This window comes from Helianthus annuus, chromosome 3 (genome assembly GCF_002127325.2).
Source record: "Helianthus annuus cultivar XRQ/B chromosome 3, HanXRQr2.0-SUNRISE, whole genome shotgun sequence".
Taxonomy (NCBI): Eukaryota; Viridiplantae; Streptophyta; class Magnoliopsida; order Asterales; family Asteraceae; genus Helianthus; species Helianthus annuus.
Genome location: NC_035435.2, coordinates 89,462,960 through 89,485,578, shown reverse-complemented (window position 1 = coordinate 89,485,578; position 22,619 = coordinate 89,462,960). Strand labels below are relative to the sequence as shown.

At 38.1% G+C, this 22,619-nt stretch overlaps 2 protein-coding genes across 2 annotated transcripts; one reads left to right on the top strand and one right to left on the bottom strand.

The window, feature by feature from the left end:
- Positions 1 to 2,392: 2,392 nt before the first annotated feature.
- On the bottom strand, positions 2,393 to 4,960 carry LOC110931648 (probable L-type lectin-domain containing receptor kinase II.1). Its single transcript, XM_022175033.1, has 2 exons — positions 3,974 to 4,960; positions 2,393 to 3,538 (listed from the first exon to the last, which is right to left on the bottom strand). Exons 1-2 carry the CDS (start codon positions 4,958 to 4,960, stop codon positions 2,393 to 2,395), a joined length of 2,133 nt encoding a protein of 710 aa, XP_022030725.1.
- A 15,675-nt stretch (positions 4,961 to 20,635) lies between these two features.
- On the top strand, positions 20,636 to 21,982 carry LOC110931647. Its single transcript, XM_022175032.1, has one exon. It carries the CDS (start codon positions 20,636 to 20,638, stop codon positions 21,980 to 21,982), a length of 1,347 nt encoding a protein of 448 aa, XP_022030724.1.
- The last annotated feature ends 637 nt before the right edge of the window (positions 21,983 to 22,619 follow it).

The following is a 22,619-nucleotide window of genomic DNA, read 5'->3' as shown; positions in this document are numbered from 1 at the left end:
AGCTAGGGTTTGACGAGCCGGTTCCAACGCCGCTGGAATGAGTCTAATCGGAATTCATTTGAGTCGGTTCCCCGCTGTTCTCCACTTTTTTAGTGTTCCCCAATGAACCTCACACTATATATATATATATATATATATATATATATATATATATAGGGGACCGCTAAAATGAAAACCACCTCCAGTTGTAAGAACCATGAGAACTTTTTAATCCGGGGCGAGTTGGACCAAAATTTTTTTTTTCATAAACGTAGATGCGTGTATTATAAACACATTTGTAAAAAAAATTCAAAAAATAAATGCCGTGTGTGTACTTTTGAGCACCACAAGTTTGTGTTTACGGGTACCGTAACCGTAATTTTATTACGGTACCCGTAAACACAAACTTGTGGTGCTCAAAAGTACACACACGGCATTTATTTTTTGAGTTTTTTTTTTACAAATGTGTTTATAATATACGCATCTACGTTTATGACAAAAATTCTTGGTCCAACTCGCCCCGTACGGTGTAGTTCTCATGGTTCTAACAACTGGAGGTGGTTTTCATTTTAGCGGTCCCCTATATATATATATATATATATATATATATATATATATATATATATATATATATATATATATATATATATATATATATATATATATATATATATATAGTGTGAGGTTCATTGGGGAACACTAAAAAATTGGGGAACAGTGGAGAACCGACTCAAACGAACTCCGATTGAACTCATTCCAGCGGCGTTGGAACCGACTCGTCGAACCCTAACTAGGATCTTTTAACCCTGAACCCTAAATCATAACCCTTAAACCCTAAATATATTAGGGTTTGGCTTTTAGGGTTTAGCTTTAAGGTTTAGATTTAGGGTTTAGGGTTTAGCTTTAGGGTTTAGCTTTTGGGTTTAGCTTTAGGGTTTAGCTTTAGGTTTAGCCTTTAGGGTTTAGCTTTTAGGGTTTATAGTTTATATTTTACGGTTTAGCTTATGATTTAGGGTCTAGGGTTAAGAGATCTTAGTTAGGGTTCGACGAGCCGGTTCCAACGCCGCTGCAATGAATCCAATCAGAGTTCGTTTGAGTCGGATCCCTGCTGTTCCTCACTTTTTTAGTGTTCCCCAATAAACCTTCCCTTATATATATATATATATATATATATATATACATATGTTGTGTGTGGTTTAATGGGAAACTAAAAAAAAGTAGGGAACTCAGGCGAGCGCAGCTGCTTGTCAAGCACTTTGTTGAGGAAGCTACTAGTGGGAGTATTTCAGATCAACACGAGGCAACAATGATTTATTGTGCTATTCTATCTACTATGTTTTTAGCTAAAGTTTCACTTCATTCAAAATTTGGTAGACAACAACTAAGGGTGCAAACGAGCCGAACTGAGAGCTCGACCCGAACTGAGAGCTCGACCTTGACTAGGCTCGAGCTCGTTAACTTATGAGAGGTCGAGCTAGGCTTGTTGGTAGTTTCCGAAGCTCGATAAGTGAGGCTTGAGCTCAGATTGGCTCGTTCTTATTTATTAGTTAATATATTACCTATAAAAAAGAGAATCATTTAGGCTTACGAGCTTGAGAAGGGAAGCCGGAGCTCGTGCAACAAGCTTATTTTTAGGTTAGGGCTCGTAAACAATACTAAATAAGCTCGGCTTAGCTCGGCTTGACTCGGCTCGTTTACTAAACAACTTTAAATAAGGGGTAAATGTTAATAAAACTAATATTACACTAACGTGTGGATAACCTGACGAGCTTCACATGGAAAGCTCGAGCTCGACAGAGACAGATCTAGAAAATTCGCATAAGGATAACGTTTCAAAAAAGGGTAACGAAATCGAAAAAACATCAAATTTTCCAAAATTTACACTACCATTGGAGTGTCAAGGGGGAACGGAGGTTACCCCTTGTAACACTATAGGTCCGCCCCTGGAGCTCGATAAATAAATGAGCTTTAGGGGATTGTTAATATAATTCAAAGTGTAGTAGCAGTTGGTTTATTTGATTTATTGAGTCTGTTATGTGTGCTACTCTATAGGAATAGTCACCGAATATAAGTGTAGTCAATTAGAAAGTCCGGTTCCTTAACGTTGTTTGGCAGTTGTTATGTTTACGTTAAAGCGACCTTTGATCATTAGATAAAGTATCGATTTCTCATTTCTCTGAATATCCAACATGCTTCATGTGTAATTTTTGTGACACAATTTCCAAGTTTGTGCTTTTATGTATGTTTTAGCTCCTACCAACCCGGTATGGTATCAAGTATATGAGAAATGAAAAGACTAAGGCCACTTGGTGTAGTTATGGGTAGAGGGGGCGTTTTGCGTCACGTGTTTGCCATGTAGACAGAGGGGGCGTGGAGGGAAAAACAAAACAACCAACCAATCACTACCTTCCAATCACCACCTCCCCCGCGACAAATCCCCAAAGGGACCACGCCCTAAACGCCATGTTCGTGGTGGTGTAGGGAGCATGGAAGGGCTTCCCCTCCCCCTCTCCACGCCCCATACAGGATGTTCTAATAATATTAACAAAAAACTATGACTTACTTGCATTTTAAGCGCGTTCTTAAGTTCCATGATGATGTCTTCCATTGATGGACGAGAAGCTTCTGTCGCTGAACAACAATGATATGCAATTTTTGAAAATGCATCAAAAGAATACTGATTGATGTTTTCATCAAGTCTATAAGAATTTTCCCCAACTTTTTTCTTCAAAACGTGATCTATCATTTCCTTTAAAAGTGTTCCCTTCTCAAAACATCGCCGTGCAATAGTAGGAAGCCCCTTCTCATTTTCGACATAGTAAATTTCATCATATTGTACCTTGCCACACAGGATTTCAAATAAAATTATTCCAAATGAGTAAATAACAGATTCTTTTTTCATCTTCTCTATTTTCAAATATTCAGGTTCCGATTGCACTTTTCTGAAATTGCGGGAGTTGGTTACATTAGTAGCGGTGTTTAATGTAGAGAGCCAAAAGCAAGCAATCTTCGCACTCCAACAAGAGTCCATTAAAATGTTGGCGCTATTCATATCAAACCGCATTATCTTTTGTTTATCCACTGGACTGGTTTGAAGGTAATTTAATCCTTGTGCGATATCAAGGCTGATTTTTATACGTTTTTCCCAAGTAAGTTCAGCCATGTTATCAGAGTTTCCTAAACAATCATGGAGGCTTCCTTTAAAAGCGTCATTGTATATAAGAATCATCTCACAATTTTCACTTGAAACACCAAGAAGAGTGACTATATTGGGATGCTTAACATTGGCAAGCATTTCAATTTCTTCAAAGAACCCTTGTTTACCATGTTCGTCTTCTCTATTAAAGATGCGTTTTAGAGCTACATTGCTGCATCTCCAGGACAGTTCACTGCCATTAATCCCTTCTATTTTGGATAAACTTTGGGTATCAAAATGATCAAGTCTTGCATTATACATCATACCATACGCGCCTTCCCCAACACAACATTTAGCTGCAAAATTCATGGTTGCGGAGACTATAGCGCTTAGTTGAAACTTTTGGAGTACGAATGGTTTTCCCTGTAAGAAATAAGGAAAATGTTATAGTCAAGGCAAGGAACCTAATGAAATTAAATATGTCCTTTATACAAGGAGAAAACGATATAATGCTATATGAAACTAGGAATGCACCTATGCTAAATACATACTTTATTGTATTGCATGAGTTTAGCCTCATAATCATCATAGAAATAGAACCTTTAAATATAACTCCATTCTAAGTAATTATAATTTAAGTAACAATCAATATTGAAAAACGTACATAACTCATTTGTGTGAAAAAAAAATCATAATAAGCTGATATTAATAAATCATTCTCAAAGTTTAACTTAGAAACCAAACATTAAATGTTAAAGCAGCAAGGTTTTTAATTATAATGTATGAATACCCTACTTACTACTACGGATGAAAAAATATTAGGTAATAATTTGTACTATTTGTAGACAATTAACTTGCCTGAAAGCGTAATGCATCCTCAAGTCCCTTAATGATATCTTCCATTTTTGGGCGGTTAATTTGAGTTTCTGCCAAACATAGATATGCAATTTTTGTAAATGCATCCAAAGACTTTTGATTAGGTCCTTTATTTACTGTAAAGGTGTGTTCATTAACTTCTACCATCATATTAGGATCAATCAATTCTTTTATTTTTCCCTCTTTGAAACATCTTCTTGCAACAGTAGGTAGCCCCTTGTCATCGCCCAGGTAGTAATTTGAATCATAGGCCAATGTTCCAGATAACATCTCAAATAAGACTACTCCAAAAGAGTAAATGTCAGATTCTTTTTTATATTTGTATGCAGATAAATATTCGGGATCTAGGTACACATCTGTGCCTACAACATGCGTGGTATAAATTGTGCTTACATGATGGTTCTCAGGGTGAAATTTGGAGAGCCCAAAATCGGCAACCATTGCATTCCACTTCCCATCTAACAAAATGTTTGCACTCTTTATGTCTCGGTGTACTATCCTTCGTTTACCCTTCCAGTTGGCATGAAGGTATTTCAATCCTTTTGCAATACCAAGACATATATGTACTCGTTGTGCCCATGTAACATTAGCCATTGTATTGTTTTCCAAACAATTATCAAGGCTTCCTTTCGCAGCAAACTCAAAGACAAGGATCATTTCACCATTTTCCCTTGAAAACCCAAGAAGGGAGACTATGTTTGGATGATTACAACTAGTAAGTGTTTTAATTTCCATGAAAAACCCTTCCTCACCTTCCTTGTTGAAGATGCGCTTTATAGCTACAGTGCTACGCTTTTTTGGCAGTTCATTTTTGTTGTCCCAGTCTGATGATGATATTTTTCGGATATCTAAATGTTCAAGCTCTGCTTTGTACACTATACCATATCCGCCTGACCCTATGCAGAATCTTTTGTTAAAATTTTTTGTGGCAAAGGTTATATCACTTAGTGGAATCCTCAATCTTTCCATGTTTTCCATCTACAAAATAGTGTATTAGGTGAGAAAGAATTATTCCAACTTAAAAATGCTTTCAAGTTTAATGCAAACATAAGTGTGAAGTGTATGTATGGCATAACCTTCAAAGCGATAATTATGTGGCATGAGTATGTTACTGGTTCAATAGGCGAAATCATTTACGTCAATTTATGCATGCACGATACATCACAATTACATGAAATAACGTTATAGTTAAACCATTTATAATTAGGTGGCTATACCGTATACTTGTGTTGTTGTAATGGTAAAGTACCATAATTATAATTATAAGAAAAAATAAAACAAATTACAAACATTGTATTTTTCTTTTCTAATATATATATATATATATATATATATATATATATATATATATATATATATATATATATATATATATATGTATGTATATATATATATATATAATGCATTTCCAAGGGATAGAAATGGTCATTTGCCACTTTTTCAACATTTACAAGCCCTTAAAGCATAATGTACAATACAATAAAGCACAAATGAATTGTTTCAAACATGTTGCAATCTTTGGGCGGGCTAAATTCCTGAAATCTATTGGGCGGGTCAACATTTTCACTCAAATTTCAAATTTCATTCATTTAAATCACGTGTCTCTCTCTCCCTCTCTCTGAAGATCTTGATGAAAAAGCCCTTTTGTTTCTCTGTTCCCCCTTCTCTCCCCTTCATTCTCTCGAAACCCTAAAATCACATAGCCGCTCCCCCTCCCCTTTTTCACACATAAGCCCGTACAAACACACGCATTCTTATGGAAATGAGAAGCATGAAGCTTCGGTGTGATTGCACTCAATGGGAAAAAGATCCAGGTAAGTTTAATTTTTTTCTGCTGAATGTTTTCTCATATCTAAGGTCATTTTTTGACGTTTTCGGTTGGTTTGTTGTAGATGAAAATGAAGATGGAGTGGTGTAGATACACGAGTCAAGGAGGTTACGATACCGATAAAGATGACAATACTTTGTAGAGCTGAGTTTTCTAGCTACATTCAAGAGTTTTACATGTCTTTTTCTCTCTCAAGTTAAGATTACAAGCTCAAATCTGATGGGTTTGTTTACTTATACGAACATGCATTTTAAGCTCAAATTTGATGGGTTTGTTTATTAATACGAACATGCTTTTATATGTGATGTTAATAGCCTATTTTTATAATTTTTTGATAAAGAGAAGTTTGTTTGTTGTATGAAAGTCTCAAAAGAATAATTGAATCAGATTCTAATCTCAATGCTGAACCTTTTCTACATTCTTGTGGAAATCAGAAGCATGAAGCTTTGGTGTGGTTGCAATCGATGGGAAAAAGATGGAGGTAGGTTTATTTTCTTTCCTGTTGAATGTTTTCTCATATCTAAGGTCATTTTTTTACGTTTTTGGTTTTTTTTGTTATCGATAAAGATGGAGTGGTGTAGATACACAAGCCAGGGAGGTTAGGTACCGATGAACCATGGATCACTTTGGTCTTAATTTGTACAATTAGTGTGAAAAAATGTATTAGGGTTTCGATTTTGGGGGAAACTTTGCAGTGGTTTAGGATTCCCGACTACATATTTGATTTCCGGTAGACTAGGGTTTGGTAAGTGGAGATTTGAGTAGATGAAATCACAGAAACCTATAGGTTCTTTATTATGCTCATATTTTCAAGATTCAATCTCTAATCTCAAAACTTGAAATAGTATTTTGTCTTGCTTTAAATCAAAGAAACAAGTTTGCTTGGCGCATTCTTCAATCTTTAAGCTCAATACAATCTCTCTTATAGCTTTTTCATTAAATAATATTGTTTTGCCTGTTATTTGACATCTTTCAAAGAAATCCTAAGCAGTTCAAATAAGGTCTTTCTTCTTCACTTTCGACAGATTTGAGACAAAATCACAGCTTTTGTCACCCCTGTTTTCGTATGCTGAAAATTATCAACATTATATTTTAAGTTTTCATCATTGTGGTCTATTTTAAACCTGATTTTGATCACAAATTTTATGATTACACAGGGACATCCATCAGTTTTTGTCAGCAAATCCATCAGATTGTGGTAAAATACACTTGAACCCAACATGCTTGAGATCAATTAAGCACAAGAATATGTAGACACATTATGAATTGATGGGATAAAATCCCATCTTTTTTTTCTATTCACCTGGTTGTGGTGGTTGTAAAGCTCAACACCCAAAGGTAAGCACTTTCTAAAACCCCTTTTTTATCCAAGATTTTAGCTATTTGCTTTTAATTGATTTAGTTTTGGGTCAATAATCAGATCTGTCCACTGGCTAAGTCAAGGTCTAAAGCAATTTTCCTCCATGTGAACTATGAAGAAATCAAACCCAAGTGTCAATCACTCCATATTCATGTTATGTCTTTTCTCAGATTCTACAAAGGTCATGAGGCCAAGATTTGCAGCTTTAGCTGCATTGTTTCAATTGTAACTTTTCTTTATTTTTTTATTTTGACTTAATGTTGAAAAATGTAGTCACATTTTGATTTTAAAGAATTGTAGTCGTCTTTGGCGTTCTCTTTATAAGACTCATCTACTTTAATATGTCATGCCTTTTGCAATTGTTATTGATTTTCAGTGTTTCAGTTTCAAATGTGTTTCTGTATAAACAAGCCTATTCGGAATCAATGTAATAATTAATGTTGGCATAAAAAGAAATGGGTCAAGCCTGAAGTGTTTGTGTTAATTTTTTTGGTTGATGAATGAGAAAGAACCAACGAGAAGCAGGAGCAAAGTTAAGAGGACTCTCCTCATATTTTGGATAGCTAAATGATTTAATAGAAAAAGAAAGACCAGTAGAGCAAGGAAGCCCAATTTCCACTGAAACTGTTTTGGGGTTACGAATAAACTAACTACAACGAGAAACAAAATTTAGAACAAGTCAATAATCGAGAGGTCTCTCTCAGTATTGGAGAAACATTAGCTGGTGCAGACATATAATCAAATCAAATGACTATATTCAATAAGAGTCATGTGATTTTTTATTATGCCAAACACCCTCTAGCAAAGTGAACTAGAGATTCATAAAGGTACAATTCTAAAAGATTTTAGAAGACAAGAAAGAAATGAGCATCATGTTTTATATTGTAAATTAGGGGTGTTAAATGGGTCATATTGGCGGGTCAAACCAACACGAATATAACATGTAATCAGAATTCCATAACACAATCTTTAAATAAGCATAATTGCAAATTTAGACTTTTTTTAATTAATTTGTTTTCCTTTTTTAAGTTGAGTGAAATTCGTGAAGCTTATAATTTGGGTACACCTTCTTGTAATCCTCACAATCATCTTCATTTTTATGATTATTATACATAATAGATCTCAAAAGTACATCTTTATCATCTTGAACATCACTTTTCATAAAACTTAAAAACCCTAAATCTAACATCGTAATCCTACATAATTATGTGTTATTTGTGTTGATAAAGATGTTTAGATCTAGCAAGATCTTCGTCTTTGAGATGTCATGAACTTTATATGCTTTGGCAATGATTTTTGAAAAATATATAAATATAACAAGAAGCTTGAAACATGATTTTTGAACTATTGATCTTGAAATATAACCTCAACAAGTTTGTATAAAAGTGTTAAAGTGAAAAGATGAACAAAAACATATTGTTAGTTTTAGTGATGTTGGTAATATATACCAAATAAAGTTCATAAACTTGAAGATGTAGTTGTATGAATATGCATGAAAAGTGTAGATTGGAACTTGATTTGTGTTATGGATGATTCTGGGATTGAAAAGTGTTTAAAAATACGTTTTAAAACATGGAAAATGCTCATAGTATAGGGAAAACAACGGGGAAATTTTCTAAAATCCTAATCATGATTAAAGTTTGGTTTAACAAGTGATTATCTTAATTAAATGAGATTAACAACTTTAATCATGATTAGGCAAACTTTGGTGGAAAGTTTAAGTGATAAACTTACAAACATTTTCTTAAACACTTAAGAAATGGAAATTATATAAATATATATAGTTAGGGTGAAAAATATATATTTAAAATAAACACCTTAAGTGTATATATATCTAAGTGTGTATCAAGGTGTATGTATTTAGATGCCTTAGGGTATACATGTTTAAATACTAAAGTACCTAAATACATGATACTAAGTACTTGCAAATAATCAATTACAAGAATATACAGGAACACATATCCTTGAATGGATACTTGGAAAATTAACACCTGAAAAGATATATGTATATATATATACACACACACACTATATTATATCCCTAAAACAAGATTCGGACAATGGACAAATCGAATGAACGGACAAATTAACTTATATATGTATTGAAGAAATAATATATATATCCGAAAGTTCGGTAATAAGCTAAATACATCGTCACATGCCATGACCGTCCATATCGTCACAACGAGGAGCTTATACATCTACCAACGACACTTGGGTATTTCGACAACGAAAATATATATAAACGACTAAGACGATAAGTTCTAAAAGTAATATACTTTTAGACACCTAACTAATATATATTTTACCTTACATGAATCTGGAAAGTTATATAAAATTTATTAAGTGTAAGAATAAGAAGTATATAAGTATACTCATACGTATGAAATACGTACATCAAAACACTTGGTAAAATACAAGGATTACAAGTAATGTACGTGTACCAAAATACGTATAAATACGGTACAAATACCGAATTTCGACACCTAACCCTAAAAAATATATAAACGACTAAGACGACAAGTTCTAAAAATAATATATTTTTAGACACCTAACTAATATATTTTACCTTACATGAATCTGGAAAGTTATATAAAATTTATTAAGTGTAAGAATAAGAAGTATATAAGTATACTCATACGTATGAAATACGTACATCAAAAGACTTGGTAAAATACAAGGATAACAAGTAATGTACATGTACCAAAATACATATAAATACGGTACAAATACCGACACCAAAAGTATACTAGCAAAGTATATACATGGTATAAATATACAAGTACACTTGATGAAGTGTACACATACAAGAGGACACAGTACATGTACATATAACAAATTTGATGTTAAAAATATTTATTTTAAACAATATATCAAATGAGATATACATATATAAGAATAAATATACATAAGGATCTAGGATCCCTTCAAACATGAATATATGTATTACTGACAATATATATATATATATATATATATATATATATATATATCATAACAACGACACTTTTGTGAGACACAAGCCCAAAACTAGGGGCTAGGCCTAGTCATGCGTGACAAAGACATATGACTAATTGGATGAATCCAATGCGAACAAATTAACATAAGACTATCTAGGGCTAGGCCCACTTTGTGGCACCCAACTGACCTCGCAATCCTGTTTTACAATTTGGTTAACGTGGTGTCTGTGCGATTATCTGGATGCTTAGTGATTGCGCGTAATGTTTGATTATTATTTGTGATTATTATTTGTGTAGCATTACATATAGTTTAATTAGAGTTTCTATCGCTTCACTCTTCTGTGCTTACTTGTCAAATTTCGGGGCGAAATTTCTTTCAAGTTGGGGATGATGTGACAACCCGAACTTTAAAGGTTAGTGCCTCTTAGTCACGCGATCCCGTTTCATTATTAGTTCTATCTCTCACACCTCTTGTCGATGATAAAAGTTATTTCATACTCGTAACCTTAGTAAACTTGTTGACCGTTAAACGCGATTATGTATGTTGGTGCTTAGTGGGCTACGGGGTTGAGTTGGGCCTCGCCGAGGTAGGTCATTGGGCCGCCATCACTTATAAGTATCCTGGCCCAACCCTCCTTAAATAATCTTATAAGTATCCTGGCCCAACCCTTCTTAAATAATCCTTGAACTAAATGCTACTTGGCCCAACCCTTTAATGTTATAGAACTCGGCCCAACTCCTTGCCCTATTATATGTGTACGTAGATTAGAAAGTAAAACATAACAATTATCATATTTTTGCAAACCCTAATCAAGGGTGAACGGCAGTAGCAAAACCCCAGTCAGGATCACCATCATCGGTTAGTGCTATCTTTGTTTATTCACCTTGTTAACTGTTGATGCAATAAGAATATATGTTAGATTTTATGCTTGGGCAACTTGCTAGTTCCGATTGCAAACTGTTTGATTATGATGATGCAAAGGTGTTATGTGGTGTATGATCTCGGTGATAAATGTCCGGATATAGGTGTGTGCATGCTAGCCAATTTAATTGCATATACGTGTACATATATATGATGATTGATGCCATGGAATTTGTATGTGTCACGACTTGACGGGTTGTTGTGTGACATGGGCAAAGTTTGATGAAACTGTTGAGGCCCAATAGATTAGCTGGGATGGTTGCGATAATGAATCTGGGTACTGGGTGGTTAACTGGGTTTCATATCTTAGGGGACTATTGGGCCGAGTATGTTGGGTTAATACCTATGTCCTTTCAGTAACATATACCAGCCCACAAGGTGACTTCCTGGACCCGAAACATGTTCTACATAAGGTGAATAAGTTGGCCCAATAGTGGCAGCCGGATAACTGGGTTTGTTCGGCCCACTTCAATTGATATTTTTGTTTGTACTCAAGTGTGACTAGCTGAAAAAAAAAATAAATAAAAGAATGTTAACTAATATTAAGGAATTCTGCGTGTATATGTATGTGCTGATTTACTAAGGTTGGGATCTATTGAATAGGGAATTAGGTTGGCATATTATCCATGTATTTGTTAAATGATCCTTGGTTTTAAAAGACTGTTTTAAGTTATCAATTGACAGCATGATTTAATTACTATTTAGTTCACTGCTATGTACACGAAACCAAGAAAGGGGACATCTAATTTTATTATGGGCCGGCCAAGTGTGGGTAATAGAAATTGGGTGGATTCATGGGCCGCACTTTAAATGGATTGACGTAATGAACTTGCAATGTGAATATGAGTTGGATTGAGTTTAATATTGGGCCAGTTGGTGTAATATGGATTATTTAGTTCACTGATCTTATGTTGAATAATTATTGTTCTTGCTTGAATTGCTGCTTAACTGTTATATATGCCATACGTGACAACCACTGATGCGGTCTATGTGTAAACAAACTGTAAAACTGATCATTACCAAACACTCTCCTAGGTCGCGAGTATTGAATAAATTAACAAGTGAAATATTCTGCCGAGCAAATCAAGGTGAGTTCATTGCATTTTCTCAAGCATGCGTCCCGGTGGTTTGGGACAACTGGTAAACATTTGGAAGGGAAACATTGGGTAAATAACTTAATCGGTTTTGGTTATTGCCTGGAGGGCAATGGGGGTGATTAGTTGATAGCGCTATTAGGTGGGAAACCTCACACCGGGCCGTAAGGACGGGCGTGAACTAATTATCTGGGTATGGCTATGGTTGTTAGAGGCACACTCCTCGGATACATATGGGCACTCTCCCTAGGGTATCTAACGAAGGCAACATAGCAATCGGTCGTTAAGGGGTACCCACTCCCCGGATACACATGGGCACTCTCCCTAGGGTATCTAACATGAGCAACATTGTAACACAACATTGAATCGCATTAACATACATCTGGTAACTCAACCCGTTAACAAAACCTTGAACTCACCAGCGTAGTCTGACACACTTGTTGCATGCTTGTAGGTAATTATTGAAGGAACTTGGGAGCTTGCCGTCTGATGCTGCTGGAGTGGTTGTGGTCATGATAAACAATTACATTGATTTGGTTTCGATACATTTACACACTTATACATTCATGCTTCCGCTCAATACTTTGGTTTTGGTTTAACTTTTCAAACGATACATTTCTTTCAATCGGGTATTTCAATACATTATAACTTGTGTTTGATATGATTGGTGGCTCTTGTTGGATCGTTGCACCTCCAATAGGGACATGCCCTAGGTGGTTATTTGGGGGTGTGACAGTTTGGTATCAGAGCCACTGGTTATAGAGAACTCGGTTTTAAAACGTTTTCATAAAACCAGACTATAACCGAACAGTACCGAAATCGACCATGACACTCAGCTCCAGACTGCAAGGTTCGTTTCTCATATACTATTGCATAGTATATCTAGTGTACACTTATGTATAACATTACACGTGAATGCACACTTGGCACAACAGTATGAGCACTTATGTTACCAACCCCTGTTATGTGAACTGTTAGTGTGACGCTACCCTTCGACTATTGTGATTCTTGATCCTGTAAAACCTTTTGTTTGCTATTTGAATGTGGGGAACCTTTTAGCGTAAGTTAAGAGGCACTGAGATCAGCATGCAAATCGCCTTATTATTATGGGTGCACACATAATAGTAACGTGAGGTGCATGTGAGTCCCAGTGAGGCTTAACGAGTGTGAAAAGGGTTCCGCTCGGCTAGTTGGTGTTATGTTAGAACTCAGCAGTCTATAGGAGTCATAGCAGTGATTGTCTCCTACTCGAACATGATCTTTTCACCCCTTTTTGAATCCTTACGAATCTCGATGCTATTGAGTATCACCTGATCACACATCTGAACGCCTAGCGAACTGTGTAGAATGTTAGGTGCTAGTATGAACGTCCCTGAGTTGGATAGCTTAGCGTCAAATGATTGGACTATACTTTCCTCACATATCTTTGTTTGCTGGAACTTAGCGTGTTGACGCCTTAGATCCCGAAGTGCGATCACTTCTACAACACTCTCGCGACATACCGTGTATTACTCAGTCAACTTGCAAGGACGATGGATAAGAGGGTAAACGTAGTACCTTACCGACTTCAGCATTTGAACGACCCTAGTTACCGACAACGAACAATAGCGATTTGACCCCAATCGAATCCTTAACTCTAGCCAGAGACTCATGGGAGTCGACTCTTACGAACCAATCAGGACAAAATCGATGACGATTGACTGTAGAGCGGACTGTGTAACCGCCCGCACCATGAGTAGCGTCTTAAGACGTGGCACGGAATACGAAAAGATGTACCCTGTTGGTGAAATGTCACAGGACCCCGTTACAAGCAGCGACATTAAGGGCAACAAGCACGGCGACATTGAAGCGCTCGTAATCGTAGCTTACAGTATGAGGACGAAGGTACCTACGGCATGGATTGGCAGTTGTTAAATCAAGACGACACATAACCAAAGGAACGACGACGGTACTGGAAATCCTCGTAGCGAAAACAACAAACATTGGGAACGATGCTCATGGAAGGACATTTAGCATGGCATAGGCTATACCAGGCGTAATAGCAACACGATAGCTTGGATAGGATGCAAACTCGACCTTGGGGGACAGGTGTTCGACATCGACCTTCCTTCTACTACCCCTGATGGTTACAATGCAGTAGTTAGTGTGGATTGGTTATTCAGAAATCACGCAGACATACCATGTGAGGAGAAAATTTTGTGTGGAGAATCATTATTTGTTCTAAAGCAACAGAGTGGTGCAAAGGTTAGCACCATATCAGCTATGAAAGCCCAGAAGTGTCTACGGAGGGATCACCCCGCTACGTTAGCAACCATTACTGATGTGGAGGCTAAGGAAAAGAGGATCGAGGATCCACCAGTTGTTCGTGATTCCTCTCGGTGTGCTACCCGAAGAGCTTACAGATTTACTTCCACCACTGTTAGGCAGAATCTCAGTTTGATCTCACGACAGGGGCAACCCTGATTACTCGTGCTACATACCGTCTTGCACCAGGAGGGTTGCAAGGACTATCTACAGGAACTGTTGGATAGGAGTTTTATTGGACATAGTTTTTGTTCGCTTTGGGGAGCCCCAGCTATATTCGGGAAGATAAAGCCTTTTTCGTATGTGTATTGATTATCCAGAACTCAGCAAGGTGACAATCAAGAACTGTTTGCTTCGACCATGTATTGACGGAAGACCATGAGGAGAATGTTCCTGAAACGGCATATCAAACGCAATACGGCCATTGCGACTTTGTGCACCATGACCATTGAGTTAATCAACAGACCAGCAGCTTTGTGGACCACATGAATCGACCGTATTTATGGATGACGTTCTGGATCATTTCCAAGAGGAAGGAACATAATGGGCGGCATTTGTATCTTATTTTAGGGCTCCTGAGGGAGGAGCCACTCCGCGCGAAGTCTTGTTAAAGGTAACTTCTGGATTCGAGAGATACCTTTTTGGTCATATGATCAACGAAGTGGGAATACACGTGGATCTCGCTAAAAGACCCACGGGATTTTCGAAGATCGCGAAGCTTAAATCTCTTTAGCACAGTAGGGTGCTGTGTTCGTGAAGGACAAAACAGATGGACATCTTTTCAGCTTTCGAATCCCAACTCTGCAATGTTTACACGCCGACGCAACACGAGAAAGTAATGACTTACGTAATAAACTTACAGGAAGAACTGCACGAGTCACGACCTGCGGTGGAAGCCGTAGTCTTTGGATTTAATTGGAGGCATTACTTGGACAGTACCAAATGCACCACTAAGACCGATCACAAGGGCCTCCCGTGTACCCTTGTTTCGAGAGAGCTAAACATGTGATGGCATCGCCGGATGGAGCTATTGGATGAATCCGACCGAGAAACCTAGACGTGCACGAGCTTTGCAGCCTACTATCGACTCTAACATGCCTGATCAGACTCGCCTTGTTCAAATTGAAGAACTGAAGGAAGAGGGTTCTCAAGATGGACCCATGCGGGGCATGGGGGAGTAACCTTTGGCAGGGAACTGGTGCAGGCGAAGCGCACGGATCTTGATATCTATTCATCTGAGCTTTGATAGGATGTATTGAAACCTGAAGACCATGTGCGGGTGACCGGGCCTGAAGGCCCACCTAGAAACGCATGGGAACGAAGTTTGACAAGTGGGAAAGTCAAGGTAGGATATTAGCAACCAGAAACACATATATGGAAATGAGAACCTAGTCGCAGATCCAGGATTTGTACTTGAACCGCTTGGGAAGCTGTTAAGCTTAAGAAATAGTGGAAATTCGCGGTGGGAGAACGCAAAGATCAGGTGAAGCTCTGTTATCCCCGATTGTTCAAACGGTGGGACTAACTTTCAATATCATTGGCGAATTTCGGGACGAAATTCCTTTCAAGTTGGGGATGATGTGGCACCCAACTGACCTCGCAATCCTGTTTTACAATTTGGTTAACGTGGTGTCTGTGCGATTATCTGGATGCTTAGTGATTGCGCGTAATGTTTGATTATTATTTGTGATTCTTATTTGTGTAGCATTACATATAGTTTAATTAGAGTTTCTATCGCTTCACTCTTCTGTGCTTACTTGTCAAATTTCGGGGCGAAATTTCTTTCAAGTTGGGGATGATGTGACAACCCGAACTTTAAAGGTTAGTGCCTCTTAGTCACGCGATCCCGTTTCATTATTAGTTCTCTCTCTCACACCTCTTGTCGATGATAAAAGTTATTTCATACTCGTAACCTTAGTAAACTTGTTGACCGTTAAACGCGATTGTGTATGTTGGTGCTTAGTAGGCTACGGGGTTGAGTTGGGCCTCGCCGAGGTCATTGGGCCGCCATCACTTATAAGTATCCTGGCCCAACCCTCCTTAAATAATCTTATAAGTATCCTGGCCCAACCCTTCTTAAATAATCCTTGAACTAAATGCTACTTGGCCCAACCCTTTAATGTTATAGAACTCGGCCCAACTCCTTGCCCTATTATATGTGTACGTAGATTAGAAAGTAAAACATAACAATTATCATATTTTTGCAAACCCTAATCAAGGGTGAACGGCAGTAGCAAAACCCCAGTCAGGATCACCATCATCGGTTAGTGCTATCTTTGTTTATTCACCTTGTTAACTGTTGATGCAATAAGAATATATGTTAGATTTTATGCTTGGGCAACTTGCTAGTTCCGATTGCAAACTGTTTGATTATGATGATGCAAAGGTGTTATGTGGTGTATGATCTCGGTGATAAATGTCCGGATATAGGTGTGTGCATGCTAGCCAATTTAATTGCATATACGTGTACATATATATGATGATTGATGCCATGGAATTTGTATGTGTCACGACTTGACGGGTTGTTGTGTGACATGGGCAAAGTTTGATGAAACTGTTGAGGCCCAATAGATTAGCTGGGATGGTTGCGATAATGAATCTGGGTACTGGGTGGTTAACTGGGTTTCATATCTTAGGGGACTATTGGGCCGAGTATGTTGGGTTAATACCTATGTCCTTTCAGTAACATATACCAGCCCACAAGGTGACTTCCTGGACCCGAAACATGTTCTACATAAGGTGAATAAGTTGGCCCAATAGTGGCAGCCGGATAACTGGGTTTGTTCGGCCCACTTCAATTGATATTTTTGTTTGTACTCAAGTGTGACTAGCTGAAAAAAAAATAAATAAAAGAATGTTAACTAATATTAAGGAATTCTGCGTGTATATGTATGTGCTGATTTACTAAGGTTGGGATCTATTGAATAGGGAATTAGGTTGGCATATTATCCATGTATTTGTTAAATGATCCTTGGTTTTAAAAGACTGTTTTAAGTTATCAATTGACAGCATGATTTAATTACTATTTAGTTCACTGCTATGTACACGAAACCAAGAAAGGGGACATCTAATTTTATTATGGGCCGGCCAAGTGTGGGTAATAGAAATTGGGTGGATTCATGGGCCGCACTTTAAATGGATTGACGTAATGAACTTGCAATGTGAATATGAGTTGGATTGAGTTTAATATTGGGCCAGTTGGTGTAATATGGATTATTTAGTTCACTGATCTTATGTTGAATAATTATTGTTCTTGCTTGAATTGCTGCTTAACTGTTATATATGCCATACGTGACAACCACTGATGCGGTCTATGTGTAAACAAACTGTAAAACTGATCATTACCAAACACTCTCCTAGGTCGCGAGTATTGAATAAATTAACAAGTGAAATATTCTGCCGAGCAAATCAAGGTGAGTTCATTGCATTTTCTCAAGCATGCGTCCCGGTGGTTTGGGACAACTGGTAAACATTTGGAAGGGAAACATTGGGTAAATAACTTAATCGGTTTTGGTTATTGCCTGGAGGGCAATGGGGGTGATTAGTTGAAAGCGCTATTAGGTGGGAAACCTCACACCGGGCCGTAAGGACGGGCGTGAACTAATTATCTGGGTATGGCTATGGTTGTTAGAGGCACACTCCTCGGATACATATGGGCACTCTCCCTAGGGTATCTAACGAAGGCAACATAGCAATCGGTCGTTAAGGGGTACCCACTCCCCGGATACACATGGGCACTCTCCCTAGGGTATCTAACATGAGCAACATTGTAACACAACATTGAATCGCATTAACAAACATCTGGTAACTCAACCCGTTAACAAAACCTTGAACTCACCAGCGTAGTCTGACACACTTGTTGCATGCTTGTAGGTAATTATTGAAGGAACTTGGGAGCTTGCCGTCTGATGCTGCTGGAGTGGTTGTGGTCATGATAAACAATTACATTGATTTGGTTTCGATACATTTACACACTTATACATTCATGCTTCCGCTCAATACTTTGGTTTTGGTTTAACTTTTCAAACGATACATTTCTTTCAATCGGGTATTTCAATACATTATAACTTGTGTTTGATATGATTGGTGGCTCTTGTTGGATCGTTGCACCTCCAATAGGGACATGCCCTAGGTGGTTATTTGGGGGTGTGACACACTTACACCATGCGCGACATGGGGACACATATGGGTTAGGCACACTTACACCGTACGAGACACGAAAACGCATACGGGCTAGGCCCACTTACATCGTACAAGGCACGAAGACACTTATGGGCTAGGCCCACTTACACTCATGCTAGGCACGAAGACATATGAAGGGTGAGGCCCGTTCATACACAACGTGGATACAATATATATATATATACACACACACACAGACACACACATTAACAACGAACATACAAATCAAATGCCAACATATTAAAACACACAAGGGTTCCTAAATAAATAAAAAAATAGAAACTTAACGACATTCAAGATGAGCATCATGTACACGGTCTTGTAAAGACCTAAGTGCCAAATGTGTTAGCGCACTTGTAGGTTTCTCTACGTGTTTGGATACTCCTTTGCTAGCACTTATCTTTCGAACGCAAAACTGTGAGTTCATGTCCCTCCTTTCAAACTTTTCAATGTTTTACTGTTAAACAATCGAGGAGGGAATACATGTTACAATAAAGGGTAGGTTTAGCTATGGAATGAAATCACTTTAGATCATGTGCGCATAAGTAGAAAATGAACAAGAGTAACAATTAATCATACATAACGACTGAGGTGCAAAAGGTGTAGATCTATTGAATCTTGGCGAGCTCCACTCCCGGTTTCTTAACCTTTTAGGGATGCTTTGTGGTCTCATATCGGAAGGGTTCGAATATCATCATCTAGGTTTAGTTGCTTACTTATGACATACATATTAATTTCCTTGCAAAACATTAATGATCCTCAAATTTCATAGACGTTTTCACATACTGATTTACAATACAAGACTTTCAAATGTTTTCGAGATTCATTTGATACAAAGCAAACAAACACATGAATTCACCGACTTTATGTTGACTTTTCAAACTTACATGTATTTCGGGTAACTAGTGGATCCTTGGACTTCATGAAGCAAGAACCGACATGTCAAGAAAGCAAGTGATGTCATCCTTACGGAGGATTTAGTTCACATCTCCCGCCCTTATGCGAAAGATTGAATGCAAAATCTCAAACTATTAAAACTTTATTTTGTACAAGTCTTCTTTTGTAAAACAATAATTACTAGTGATGTCTTTTGAGAGCAAACTTGTGACTTGAATACTTTTTATATCTTGGAATAGGTGAAAATCGCGCATACTTTATTCATATAGAATGTTTACTTATAACGTATGCAATGAAAACTAATCAAGTTCACACCTTGTGCTTCCGCCTATGAGCAGGTGTGACATCTTGAGCATATCCTTTAGCGACTAGAAGCGCTTTATATCGATCCACCTAACCATCTGCATCATACTTCAACTTAAACACCCACTTCATGCCTATAACTTGTTTATTGCTTGGGAGATCAGTCATCGACCAGGTCTTGTGTTACTCCAACAAGTCAAGTTCCTCCTTCATGGCTTGTCTCCATTTTTAATCTCTAATGCTTCTTGGAACCATCAAAGAAAAAGCCAATTGACATGAGTACCTAAAGTCTTCAATAGGGACAGTTGCATCATAAATTTCACCAATGACTTCATCTTTAATGGACTATTGGCTCAGGAGTTATCACATTATTACTAGATGTACTTTGAGTGTTGTTCCCTTTATCAAACAAAACATCACGGCCCAGGATCATTTTTTTTTGTTTTTAACTCAAAGAACCTATAAGTTCTTGAGTTTGCACATTATCCCATAAAAGTACACTTTCTTGACGAACATGAAGGGCGACTAAGGGGCGAACATGGAGGGGGTAACAGGCGTTGGGATTCTGGGATAAGGATTGATATTCCAAAATTTGACGGGGCTAGTTTGAATCCGAAGGGGTTCATCGATTGGTTGGCTACCGTGGAGGAGGTGTTTGAGTACAAGGAGGTGCCTGAAAACAACGGGTGGCCTTGATTGCTACCAGGTTACGTGGTAGGGCCTCTGCATCGTGGCAAGAATTGAAATTAAAACGGAACAGGCTTGGAAAGTCAAGGATTGTGACATGGACCAAGATGAAGAAGTGCTTGCAGTCCAACTTTTTGCCTCATAATTTTCAAAGGTTGATGTACCAACGTCTGCAGAATTTAAAACAGGGGGCTAAATCTGTTGATGATTATACAACAGAGTTTTATCATTTAATTGCGAGGAATGATATTCAAGAACCGGAGGAGCAACTTATTTCTCAGTATATTGGGGGTCTGAGGGTTCAAATCATGGAGTCCGTGAATCTTTTTGACCCGTTAACCATTCCAGAGGCACACCAACGGGCGTTGGCCTTTGAGAAACAGAACCGTCGGGTGAACAGTTCATTTGCCCGTACCGGAGGGAACGTTGGGTCGGCTAGTGGTGGGGTAACTCGTGGCGGGTCTAGTCAGCAAAGGTCGGGGTTTAACAATACCGGGCCTACTTCTAAGGGGGCTAGTAGTAGTGGTCCGAGATGTTTCAATTGTGGTGAGACGGGCCATCGTCAAGCTGAGTGTAAAAGGGCTGGTAAAAAACAGTTGTTTGCTGAGTCCGAGGATAATCAGTATGAAGAGTATGAAAATAACCCAGTGTATGATGAAGAAACTGAATATGAAGAAGAGGTTATGACCGGTGATGTTGGTGTGAACTTGGTAGTTAGACGATCTTACTATACACCAAAGGCAGATGGGGATGACTGGCTTAAGCATAATATCTTCCACTCAACATGTACCATTTTGGGAAAGGTTTGCACATTCGTTATTGATTCGGGGAGTTGTGACAATTTGATTTCTGAAGAGGCAGTTCAAAAGTTAGCCTTGAAAACAGAGAGTCACCCCAAGCCTTATAAGCTTCAATGGCTTAAAAAGGGAGGTGAAGTGACGGTATCTAAAAGGGCACTTGTTTCTATTTCTATTGGGTCCACCTTTAAAGATGATGTTGTGTGTGATGTGGTCCCTATGGACCCGTGTCACTTATTGTTGGGTAGACCTTGGGAATATGAACGTAATATAGAGTATAACGGGCAGTCCAATACTTATAGCTTTCTGTTTGGTGGTGTGAAGATAACTCTTGTTCCTAGCAAGCCTAAGCAGTTAGCCACAAAACAGTCGGGTACTTTGTTGATCATCAGTCAGTTTCAAGATGAGTTGGAGGACACAGACAATGTTTTTATTTTGATAGGGAAGGCAGTGCCCGAGGAAGTCGAAATTCCTGATGCTATGGTTCCTTTACTTGAGGAATTTTCTGATGTTTTTCCTGTTGAGTTGCCTGATGAATTACCACCTTTGCGTGACATCCAACATCATATTGATTTGGAGCCTGGGTCACAGTTACCCAATAGACCACATTACAGGATGAGCCCTACTGAGCATGAAGAGTTGCGAAGACAGGTTTAGGAGTTGATTTCTAAGGGCCACGTTCGTGAAAGTATGAGCCCTTGTGCTGTTCCGGCTTTATTGACTCCAAAAAAAGATGGCACTTGGCGTATGTGTGTTGACAGTCGAGCAATCAACAAGATTACTGTGAGGTAGAGGTTTCCTATTCCTCGACTTGATGATTTACTTGATCAAATTAGTGGTGCTACTATTTTTACGAAGTTAGATTTGAAGAGTGGTTATTACCAGATTCGTCTTAGACCGGGTGACGAGTGGAAGACTGCCTTCAAGACTCGTGAAGGGTTGTATGAGTGGTTGGTAATGCCATTTGGTTTATCAAACGCACCTAGTGCTTTTATGCCTGTGATGAATCAGTTGCTTAGACCTTTTATTGGGAAGTTTGTGGTTGTGTATTTTGATGACATTCTTATTTATAGTGCTTCTTTCAGCGACCATGTTGTGCATGTGAGGCAGGTGTTGGCCTTACTTTGCAGGGACCGTTTTTATGCAGCCACCAAGACGTGTGTGTTCATGACCCCTAAGGTGTTATTCTTGGGGTATGTTATTTCTGGTGATGGGATACAGGTTGATGAATCCCAGGTGGCGGCTGTTCAAAATTGGCCAACTCCTACTACCATTACTGAAGTTCGTAGTTTCC

Excerpts from the sequence above, each read along its gene's own strand:
- LOC110931648 (XM_022175033.1), bottom strand. The coding sequence starts at position 4,960 with ATGGAAAGATTGAGGATTCCACTAAGTGATATAACCTTTGCCACAAAA. Across the intron at positions 3,539-3,973 it reads AGGATGCATTACGCTTTCAG|GGAAAACCATTCGTACTCCA; the intron begins GCAAGTTAATTG and ends TATTTCTTACAG.
- LOC110931647 (XM_022175032.1), top strand. The coding sequence starts at position 20,636 with ATGAAGAAGTGCTTGCAGTCCAACTTTTTGCCTCATAATTTTCAAAGG.